The 12,449-nt window shown below is 36.4% G+C and overlaps 1 protein-coding gene across 4 annotated transcripts in view; it reads right to left on the reverse strand.

Annotated features, from left to right (window-relative positions):
• LOC128015958 (chromodomain-helicase-DNA-binding protein 6) overlaps window positions 1–11,023 on the reverse strand; it is a 37,617-nt gene extending 26,594 nt beyond the window's left edge. The window contains exons 1-3 of one of the 4 annotated variants that reach the window (XM_052600232.1): window positions 10,573–11,003; window positions 8,765–8,816; window positions 328–857 (exon numbers count right to left, since the gene is read on the reverse strand). In XM_052600232.1, coding sequence (XP_052456192.1) covers window positions 328–857; window positions 8,765–8,791 — 557 coding nt within the window. In that variant the 5' untranslated portion in view covers window positions 8,792–8,816; window positions 10,573–11,003. Of the gene's footprint in view, window positions 1–327; window positions 858–8,764; window positions 8,817–9,657; window positions 9,893–10,282; window positions 10,547–10,572 lie in introns of those variants that run through there. The other 3 variants (XM_052600230.1, XM_052600231.1, XM_052600233.1) reach the window with 3 other exon arrangements.
• Window positions 11,024–12,449: the final 1,426 nt, after the last annotated feature.

Raw genomic sequence — 12,449 nt, forward strand, 5'->3', positions numbered from 1 at the left:
TTATATTCTTAACTTCATATTCATCAAAGACAGCATGGTTCCCAAAAAAATATCAAGCAACTGTTTTCAGCATTGATAATACGAAGAAATATTGCTTGAGAAGCAAATTCGCATATTAGAATGATTAATGAAGGATCATGTGCCACAGAGCCTGGAGGAATGATGCTGCATATTATTTTCATTTTAAGTCATTTTAAATTGTAATATTTCACAAGATTACTATTTTTTTTATCAAATAAAAGCAGCCTTGGTAAGCATAAAACACATCTTAACGGTAGTGTTTGTACATTTAAAGGAATTTTACAAAATATTCTGTTATTAACTCACTTTGGCTTCCTCCCTCTTTTGGAGGGCAGATGTGTTGCAGTGTTCTTGGCCTGTATTTTCACTTTCACATCTTGACCTTTCCTAACTTTTTTGACCTCTTTTTGGGCTTTTGGCTCCCTCTTCTTATGATCCTTTTGTTCCTTCGCCACCTTTGTCTTTCTCGGAAGAAGCTCCTTCCCTTCCTTTTGCTCCCTTCTCTTTGGTTTAGCGTTGCTCTCTTCATCTTTTTGCCACTCTGCCTCTTTTTTGTCTTTTTTCCTTCGTTTCTTCTTCACCCTGGTCCCGCCCCCTCCATCATCCTCCTCACTGTTGATTGATAAAGGGCGGAGACTATGACTGCTGGCCGCAGGCCCTGCCTCCCGTAACCCAGAGTGCTTTGGGTGAGTCATGCAGTGATTGGGCGGCCCTCCGATGATCCGTAACTGTTCTTTGCCCAAGTGGCCGATGGGAAATGTAGTTTGTGCGTTTTGGTCAGAGGCATTTGCGGCAGCAGCTGATGGAGTGTGCTTTAGTCCATGGGTGGCAGACATCTGGAAAAACAAAAGAGTTTGATTAAAAACGTGCTCCTCTAATTAAACACTATTTGCGTTTTTTAAATCAGACAGATCTAAGACAGTTCATCATTCATAGTTAAACTAACCCAAACTACTGGAACTTTTTAAAACAGACATTTACCTTCTAAACTGTGTAGACTAACTAATCTAGCTCAGATTTGACCAGTTAAAACCATCATGAGTTTCTAGTTTGCTGGTTATCAAATTAAATTATGTTTTGGGCATTTTCATGCTGGCTTTGGCTGGATTAAACTCTCATAAGTATTATTATTCCATTACAATTTACACATACATAGATGTGTGTGTAAATATATATTTATTTATGAAGTACAAAGCTTAAAATGGACTTTAAAAAAAGGGAGAGAGATCCGAGTCCACTTTCAAGGCCAAGGAGAGTGTGAATGCAAAATTAAATGGGTTCCTTTTCACTCTAGTTAACTTTGTAATCCATTTACAACTCTTTTAAAAAACACTCAAGTCTTTCAATTCCCTAAGCAGGGCAATGCATGTAATACAGACATTGTTAAGGCACAAAGATAATGAGCTTTATTATGTATTCAATCCTTGTTCACGCTCACTTCATCTGTAACCTTATTTACATGTGCCCATTCATAAATAAGACATGGAAAAATCTCTTCAATCAAGTGAAACCACAAGATGACCAAGTGATGAGACATTAAAGGGCAGATTAAATACAAATGTTCTCCTCCTTCAAAAGGAAAACACATGGATGAAGTAAACAGAATTTAGTGCCATATGTGAGCTTTGTGTTTCTGGTTCACATTTAGCTTTATACCTCTTATTCCACAAAGCACGTTTATTTTTAACTGCGCCTAGCGTTTAAGTACACATGTGGAACAGCGTGCGCATGTGCAGGCAGACACAGGCACACACACACACACACACACACACACACACACACACTCCCCAACAGAGCATGCGACTGCAGGCAGGTATGGGGATAATGTCAATGAATCACATGCTTTCCAAAGCAAACGGGCTGGAATCAGGGCCGTCGTCATGGCAACAAGCTCGGGACCAAGCTGTGGGAAGCGGGAACGTAAACACAGTCTCCGTGGTAACCCTTTCCTTTCTGGGGTCTGAAAAGCATCAACCTCATTGTTCTTGAAGGTAATATTTGTGATATCTGCATCGGGGGGGGAAACTACTTTTTGTACTTAACTTCACTGTACAGTAACAGGAAGAGTAAATGACAACTTCCTGCAACTGCCCTTTTCAATTTGCCCTTACATTTACCTTTTGTTTCCAATGGTTTCTCTATGCATCACGTGCATCTGCAAGCAAACCCGTACATTTAAAAGCATGGAAGCGTGCATACACACAAGCATGCGCAAAAACACTGCAGACTATTCCCATGCCGTGCTGCAGTATGCATGCTTGCCAGGCAAATCTGCCAACCACAAGCGCACACACGATGCCAGCTCCAAACCCGAACACACCTTGCTCAAACGTGTTTTATAAAACATGGACATATCACTCCTGCTAACATACATCCTCCTCTCCATCAATTGCAAGACAGCGGTGCACCTGCAATTCATTGTTTTGGTCCTTTAAACATCTGGAACTGTAAACCTCCCTAAACTAAGTCCATATCGTTTTAAAATGAATTGCATACTTTGATGGTCACAGGCAGATGAGTAGGACACCATCTATTCAATGAAAACAAAGAGATGTGTTCTTGTGTTCAAAACACCTAGACAGAGAAGAACAAAAGGCAGGGGTCTCAAGAAAAGTTGGACTATTTTCACTTGACAAGTTATCTACAACTTGTGGTGCTCTTGGCAGTAGGCTTATAAAAACAGCAAACAAACAATGCAAACCATCTGTATGTGTCTTTTAAAACATTAAAAAAACAAGAGTTTAAGAGCACACTATAAAATACTATACAACAACACACTGACTTAAAAAAAAGGGTAAAATAAGGGAGGAAAAGTCCTATTAGCTGACTAGTAGTTTGTTGGATGACTAGATGACTACAGTCAACCTATTACATTTACATTTGTTATTTTAGCAATCATTTTGGTCCAATGAATACAACAAAGTGATCGAAGCGAAGAAGGCAATAAAATGAGAAGTGATAAAAATACAACGTTTCAAATGTTATTTAGGAGTGCTGGCTAGAACAGGCAGGGAAATGAGAAAGCAGTAACATCAACAGGATTCAGTCAAGAGTTTTTTTGTGATCCATCTCTTTTACTCTTTTTTTAGAAATTAATAGCATCTTCATGAGGTGCAAATTGGGATGCTTTTAAACAAAATAAAAAAAAAAGATCACATGTACTTTGGACACTTAACTATCTCCTCCAACTCATCCATTTACTTATTTACACCACCGTACAAAAGTTTGGGGTTTGTAAGATTTTGTTTTTGAAAGAAGTCTCATATGCTCATCGAGGCTGCATTTACTTGATCAAAAATATATGAAAAACTATTAAATATTATCAGTTTAAAATAAGCGTTTTCTATTTTAATATATTGTAAAATGTAATTTATTCCTGTGATGCAAAGCTGAATTTTCAGCATCATTCCACCAGTCTTCAGCGTCACATGATCATTCAGAAATCATTCTAATATGCTGCTCCAGAAACATTTATTATTATTGTCAATGTTGAAAAGAGCTGTGCTTAATATTTTCATAGGAAAATTATAGAAATTTCTTTCTTCAAAAACAAATCTTACTGACCCCAAACTTTGAATATATGCACATACATAAAAGGGGTCATTTGATGTCGCTAAAAATAACATTATTTTGTATATTTTGTGTAATGAAATATTTATGCAGTTTAAGGTTCAAAAACACTTATTATTTTCCACATATTGTACATTGTTTCTCTTCTATGCCCCGCCTTTCTGAAACACATTGTTTTTTTAAACAAAGCTCATCATTCTGAAGAAGAAAGTGTGCTCTGATTGGCCAGCTATTTAGAGCCTTGTGATTGGATGAATGCTTCAAGCGTGTGATTAACATACTGTGATGTGTAACCCAGTCAGAACACCAGCATGGCAAGACAAAACCAATAAAACCAATTACAAACTAAGCATTTGTTGCATATAGTGGGGACATAATTATGGATGATAATGATTTATACTGTCTTTTTACGCGTTGTGTTGCACTGCGCCGCGTAAACATAAAAACATGTCTGCATTTGTGATCGGAGAAACGGCAAACAAGCGGTACTCTACACAGGTTCAAAACTTGTGTTTGAATCATCGGTGGCAAATCTTTTAATTATGTAAACGTACTAACAGCCTGTGAGTAAGAACATCCAGCATTCTAGTCTTCTCTCCCAGGATCAGGAAACAGTCCTCTATAAAATGTGCCGCACACATCTGAATATTTGGGTTGAACCATGTTGTAAATACAACTTAACCACTGATTTCTAGTTGTGTCCTCTTTTGGAAGGCCAAAGAAAGTATTTTTGCTTACGCTAACAAAACCGTATGTCTACAACATGGCGCTGGTGGCAACAGCGAGATTCAAAGTTATTAATTCTTTCTTTCCGTGAACATTTGGCCAGCGTTATTCAAATCTACCCACACAGTGATGTAGACATGTTGGGGCATGTTTAAATGAGGCATTTTCTTTTATAAAGAATCTCTCTTTGGGTTTGAGACTTTAGTCTTTGCAACTTTAAGGATCTTATTGATGCACGAACAGCTAATCACACTCCAAAGAGAAAGGAAGACTTGAAATCGCATTATATGACCCCTCTAATAAAATAGTTTGACTTAGTTTTACAAGCCTCCTTTGGCATGTTAAGATTTTATCAACTTACAGTGATTTTAAATTGCTCAAAATCAAATAACAGTTTAAGCTGGTGTGAATCCCTGCTGGTTTTTCAGAGAGGCCTGACAACGAAGCTCTCAGGGTGCTTAGGAAGTGCCCTTTGAATCACTGGTCTCGCAGCACAGGAAGGGAAAACTAAATCGGCCTAGTTTGATTTTGACACCACCAAAATTCAAATCCAAATGCAGATGAGATAATTTGAATGATAGTGGCATGAATCTACCAGAGTGTGAAAGCACTTCTTCATCCATTCTTAACTTTTAATGTCTCATTCTTTTTAAGTCATCAATAATCTGCTGGTGTCTCCAAAGTGCTGCCCTCTAAAATGCAGATCACAAAAACGTGGTCACACTGTTGAATCACATGAATCCCAATATACAAGAAAGGTTTATCTCATCCAAGTTTACTGCTTCACTGTAGCACTGACTCCTGACATAGAACCGTTCTTAACTTCAAGAAATCCCAGTGCATGCATGACATCAGACCAAAAGCCTCCCTGATCCGGCTGACAATCCCACAGATTCACAGAAGTGTCCTCGAGTGGTTTTCCACAGAAAGGTGAGAAATGCTGCACATTTCTTGAAACCAGGAAAGCATTACTACAACACACCATGTCTAATAGTGAATAGCGATAGTGATCGAGGGGGGAGCACAAGAGACAGGAGGAGTTTGAGTGATGGTGACATTGATTTATGTTCAGTCTAACTAGTGCATGATCACAACACTGGCTGGGATTTATTCACAATTCATAAATATCTCAACTGATTCTTTGTAATAATTACTATGATCTTAAAAGTGTGGAAACAGACACAGGATACAAACAGGATACATAGATGTACCTGATGCATGATAAAAGGGAGTTCATACAAATTTTTAAAATACTGTATTGTACTTTTTTGGTAATCTTTCCTAACGTCTTAATTATGGACTAACTAAAGTTTACCACACAGACGAATTCACATTAAGGCATATTTAAATACCGATTTCATTTTCCAATGCACTGAACTCTGCAGACTGAAGCATATTGCGGTAATGTTCAACTTTGACTTTGTTTTCCCCTAACGTTTCGAAGCACAGCCAATGATTGCAAGACAATTAGCATGATTAGGTGCATGTTGCCAGCCTGAAAATCAAAACAAGTTAGAAAAGAAATTGCATCGAGATGTACAAAAGCATATCACGCAAACTGCACAGTGAATATCTTTCTACACAATGCTACACCTCACACCTCCTTTACTAGTACTACTGTTGGATTTTATAGAAAACTGCTATGGAATTTCATTGTTTCCTAATCAAACATTAACAAAGCAAAACATTAAACAGAGTTAAACATAACCATCATCTCTACATCCTCATCTAGAAGTGTAAGGGGTGTATGGAGGTTAAGTCTTTTGTGCAGGTCCACACTGGTGATTTCCGCAGATTTCAAACACACATTATACACAAATCTCTCTTAGCTCTGTTTAACATACTTTATTTGTGTTTAATGAAATCCATGGATATGATTTTAAACACAGTAAATCATAGTAGCTAGTCTTGAAGATTTCAGAATTTATGCATCATGTTTTATATAACTTTTTCAGATCTTAGGAAAAAACACACAACTATACACAGATCTAGAAATAAAAAATTTGCTAATGTAACTTTATATCTTAATGTTGCATTAAATGAATTGTACTGCTAATATGCAGGACACAGAACTACATTTAGTGTAGGATTTGAGTCATTTCTGTAGAAATATCCATGACATATTTAACGTTCATCTGTAAAATAATGAAATATACATATCCAAAATGCTACCGAAAAACTGCGAACAACATTAAATGTTTAGGAGTTGCCAGAAAGTATTTAATATGAGTTTAGAATTCAGTTTATTCCATAAGACCTAGCTTTGCTAAGTGTTCCTCAGCTTTCCCGAGTGTTTTATCAGTTTTCTAAGAAGCTGAGTTGGAATTGTTTTACAAAGCTGTTAAATGTTTTTATAAATTAAAAACAATATTAACATGTGATTTTCCACTGAGATGTTGAAAAAAAGTGAAAGTGGAAGCAGTGACATTTGCCAAATATGGTGACCCATATTCAGAATTGGTGCTCTGCATTTAACCCATCCAAGTGCACACACACAGCAGTGAGAAGTGAACACACCGTTAACACACACACTCGGAGCAGTGGGCAGCTATATATCCAGTGCCTGGGGAGCAACTGGGGTTTAGTGCCTTGCTCAGGGGCACTTCAGTCATGGGTATTGAGGGTGGAAGAGAGCGCTGTTCATTCACTCCCTCCACCTACAACTCCTGCCAGCACCGAGACTCGAACCTGCAACCTTCGGGTTACAAGTACAACTCTAATCATTAGGCCACAGCTGCCCCTCAAAACACAAAGCATAAATTGCTAAATGCAGATATAAAAAGATATAAAAAATAAATAATAATAATAATCATACCATCCAGCAATGAATCCAGCTGGTCAGTGGAGATATTTTTAAGATGCACATTAACACCAGGTCTTGAGTGACCACATGTGACTAGATCACCCAAAACGCCTATAATAAATATATGCTAAAGCTGTAATATAAGTGGCACAGAAGGTGCACATTAATTGGACATGTAGCAGTAATGCATGCCAATGTCACCGTATTGCCAAAATTATCAATTTAAACTTCTTGCAACTTTGTGTGCAGAGTTTACGCTGGGTTTAAGTCATACCATGTAGGTGCTGCAGACAGCACATTAGTACAACATGCCAACAGATATTATACTCAAAATTTTAGCATTTACCAGTAGAACAGCAATCATTGCACCAGCCAGTGTTTGTCGGCAGTACCTACTCTTCTAGAGAGCATCTGACTCAGAGAAGGAGTAACTGAGGTGCTATGGCCAGTTTAGTCAAACAGATACTCCAAACAGATGTTCAGACCGTCATAATAAAAACTCTTGATTCTTCTTTAAATGGAAACTTCTGAATCTACCTCCAGAGATTTCAATGATATCTTCCTTTCAATGCTTTCCTTAAAAAAAAAAAAAAAAAAAAAAAAAATCACAGCTATATATTAGCTTAGGCTATGAAGAAATGATCTGCCTTGAATCATCAAATCAAAAATTCCCTAGTAATTTGAGTATCCAAGTTTATAAAATGGACCGTTATGACAAATAATTCTGATTGGATGAGCATCATTCAAAGGCATATAAAATGCAGATATGCGCACAAGTGCACATTCTATTATAACACGGCAAGCTGCTTAGCAACTATAAACATGCTGCAGCCAACAGAACCGTCTATTTAACAACACACCTTACCCATGCTACAAACACTAAAATCACACCAATGCAAGGCCTTTCATGACTTTCTCTTGAATTTAAGTCAAAAGTCATCAAAAGTTCAGACCGTTTTCTGATTCTAATAAAAAAAAAATAAAAAAAAATAAACAAACATTGATTTAAAAAGTAAAACTATGTGCAAACAAATGTCTTCTATTGAAAATACTATTCCACATGTGTCTCCTCTGGAGTTTCAGAAGAGATTTCAACACAACTCTCTAAATAAAAGTTCATATTTACCTGCAATCAAAATTGAAAAAAATTCATTATGAATTCAACATTTTGCTTCAATTTCTTCTGACCAGACAAGCTATGCTATCCACATTACTTTTATAGCTCTATATACTTACTATATGACAACAATTTGTAGGAGTAACGAAGTTGATATTGCAATACAACATATCTGAGCACTCAATTAAATCTACTGGACTGTGAAAAAAACAAAACAACCAAAACTGTATTTTGGGAGGAAATAAAACCAATTTACAATTACATTTTGAATGTTCAGCATCAGGGTAAGTTTATTTACCCAAGAAGCTTAGAAAACAAATACTGCAAACAACACTTTAAATAGTAAAGACAAAATGTAAGCTAAATAAGGTTAAGGATCTTTCTGAAGTACAGCTATAATGCAAGAACTAAAGCTTATGCTAATTTTGCAATAATAATGAAAGTGTGGGAGACGGTGAGAGAAACAGAGAGTGAGATAGAGGGAACTCTCACAGAGTGACTGACAAAAACACATGTGATACACCGACCTGCTTGTCCTTCTTTTGTATTTTCATTTTTTCTTGATCTTTCTGTCTGCCTCTGGAATACAGAGATACAAGGAACCATGAATATAGAAAGGATGCAATGCATAATTTTTTTTTTATAATAATAAGTAAATAGAAGCATTTAGAATGTGGTTCAATTCCAAATGCAAAACAAAATCTAAAAGGAAATTCTAACTAATATATCATTATTGCATTCTTGACTATTAAATAAATAAATACAAATGAATAAATAGTAGGGGGAAAATGCTGACAATATTAAGATATCACATCAATAAATAATATAAAACATATATATTCAACACTAGCTATACATTACAATTGTTCAAAGTCATTTTTTTTTTTTTTTTTTTTTTTGCTTTGGAGTAAAAATATAATTAATAATTAAGCTTTAACATAAAAAGCTTTAAACAATCACCACCCTTCACCAAGACATAAGATTATAAAAGCAAAATTTGTTTACTGCTTGACTTGAATTAATAACAGATTATGAGCACTTAAAGTTTTCTCAACTTTTGCAACCTATTTAATTGACTTCAATTTCTACTTGTCATGCAATTTATATTTTATATATATATATATATATATATATATATATATATATATATATATATATATAAATTAATTGTATAAAAAAGTAAAGCATAAAATTTTAATGCAACATCAATTGTGATATAAATCCATATGAATCCATACATTTCAAAAGGTTTACTTTAGAAACCCAATGACCCTTGATACCAACTAAACCATTCCTTGATTTAAAACAGGTGTCAATCTACCTGTGATGTCACTGAATTAAAAATGCATCCATTAAGTTGTCACAGTAATGCAACATTATTCATATCATAGACCAGGTGGGACCGCAAATACTTACTAACCTATTGCATGAAGTAATTCAGGTGGCAAACTACCGATTATGCATTATCACTGTATTAAACAAAAAAAACAAAAACAAAAAAAGGTGTTGACACTAATGCATCATCATTAGATATATAAATCCACATAAACACATTCATTTCAAAAGGGCTAAATTATTAACCAGCTGGGCCCCTTGATACTAACTAACCTATTACTGGAGTTAGGACAGATTCAATGTAGCACTGAGGCATTTTCATTGTTTCAAAAAAGAAAAAGCATACATTTACTACAGTAATGCTTTCGTATTAGTGACAAAAAAAAAATAAAAAATAACACGTTAATTTCAACAGGGATATAACACAAACCAGGAGTGGATGTAAAGCACATGAGTGCTGGAAGTTACATTGATCCTAGTACTTGATAGCAGGCATGGGATGCTGTGTGCCTCAACAGATGCCAAACTTGCCTCATAAAACACTCTTATAAAAAGCCTAACATCGTGTCCCATATATATTAGCCCATGTAGGGCGCTAGCCAGCGTGCTAACTGTAATGTCACGGCAACGGTGCTCTATATTTCAGGCGTTACACGCGTGAAGAGCCGCTCAAACTCCGCGGAGGAACCCTCAAACGCGACCTCACCTACCTGGACACACCGGCTCCGGACATCAGTTAGCATAAAAACCTACGCGTTCCTCTCTCCGCATTTATTTCCAAGGACACTAAACGCCATGACAGTTTAGAAAAATGCATAAAAAATTAGAGGGGGTGGGAGTCGGGGAAGGGAAAAAAAACTCAGAGCAATTTCTTTAATCCTAACGCACAAGAGCAGTTCATTCATGAGGGGATGTGAGAGTTGACGCGTCCGCGCGCCACCTACTCCATGCGGTTTTGCGCCCGACGCGTTAAAATTAAAAAGTTTAAAGATGTGCTTACCTAAAATGGCTACTGCGGCAGCCAAAATACAAACAGCTATTATTTGGTGAAGTTTAGCGCTGGCCGCCTGCAACAACAGCCTAACTTGCGTTTAGGCCCGTATTCTGCCGTTCGCCATTGGACGCGTCTGAGCGCAGCTGGGCCGCTGGAGGTTCCTATTGGCCAGCGAGCTGTCACGCAAGCGACGTTGCGCTAAGCTTGTCTGAGAGACACATATCGCCAGCGACCATTGTGTACTTTTAGCCTCTTGTGTGGCTGTGGATGTTTTCGCTGTAGTTCAAGAGTTTTTTTTCTATTTCAGTTCTTCACTGATGACCGAAAGCACGCGCTGGATTCATTCGCGTTTGTCGCGTTGCGTCCGGAGTGCAATAGATACGCTCTGGGGTTTTATGTTTCTTCTGTCCGCATCCACCAATCGTGATGCTTTTTACTCCATCATTACGGCGCCTGTGAGAGAAGAAAAAAAAAAGTAACATTCCACGTCCATATCCCGGATGTGAGAATAGCAGGGGTTATAATAAAGCGTGTGGGTGAAGCTGCATATGTCCTTGTGATGTTTTGGGTTTCCTGAAGCTGTTTTGTGTAATGCGAAGCTGTGTTTGACTTGTACAGAAATTAACGTTGTGGATAAAACAGTCTAGGATATGCCATTGCTGTAAATGGGGCGTACTTGTCTTGCACTAACCAAAAAGTACCGTGGTAATACCTTGATACCATTGTTTAGACATGACACCATGGTCAGTTGTCACAGAATTTAAGTACATGTACAGTAAATAGCAAGACTGGTACTTGCTTTGTAATAACGTGAAACACCGTGTACAAAACCCTGTTAGAACCACGATACTTCTCGATACCTTTTTGTAAGTGATGGTAAAACCATAGTATTTTATTTATTTAATTTATTTTCGAAGGAATAAGAAAAATGCCATGTTTACAATAAATATTTAACAAACAACAGTAGCTACAAACATTTATGTATTATCTATTTTAAACTAAATTTATTTAGAAACAAAATGTATCATGGTTTCTGCAAACATATTATGCATAACACTGAAGAAATGTTAATTGAGCAGCAAATCAGTATATTAGAATGATTTCTGAAGCATTGTGTGACACTGAAGACTGGAGTCATGATGCTGAAAATGCAGCTTTGTATCAGGAATATTTATATTTTAAATTGTATTCAAAAAGAAAATGTGTTTTAAATTCTAATGATATTTCTCAATGTTACTGTTTTTATTGTAATCTGATCAAATAAACTGGTAAGTAAAAGATACTTATATAGATTCATTTCTTACTGACACAAACGTTTGAACATAGTGTATATTTGTTTGCAGTTTTTGCATGTAATAGAACATTTTACCTTTAGTCTAGCCTCCTGAAGATTTACATGTCAAAAACACACCAGTACTAAAAATCACATGGATTATCTCTTAAAGTTGAGGGGATGTTAGAGTCAGTCCAGTAGTTGATGAGCATTAAACCTGGCACAAACGGATGCTGTCAGAATATAACGTTATTCCAGATAAATCCCCATTTCATAAACATCAACATGGAATTTAAATTTCTAAAGTTTGCAACTTTGTAAAACTTTCCAGAAGATGATGGAGTTTGGCATATTCCTCTAAAGGTTTTTTGGCAGTTGTTTTGGTCTGTAATAATGTTCTTGCTGGGGCTGAGTTACATGTGGACTGCTGAGCCAAATAACCTTATTTATAAAACTCTTCAGGAGCGCACTGTAAAGAGACCTTCGGTCTCAGTAGTTGTTAATTCATAATTAATAATATGATATTTTTTTTGTTGTTTTTTTACATGCAATTGATATTTTTATGGTTGGCAAATGCGAACTACAGAATGTGCATATATCACAACTAAGT

This window comes from Carassius gibelio, chromosome A6 (genome assembly GCF_023724105.1).
Source record: "Carassius gibelio isolate Cgi1373 ecotype wild population from Czech Republic chromosome A6, carGib1.2-hapl.c, whole genome shotgun sequence".
NCBI classification, from domain to species: domain Eukaryota; kingdom Metazoa; phylum Chordata; class Actinopteri; order Cypriniformes; family Cyprinidae; genus Carassius; species Carassius gibelio.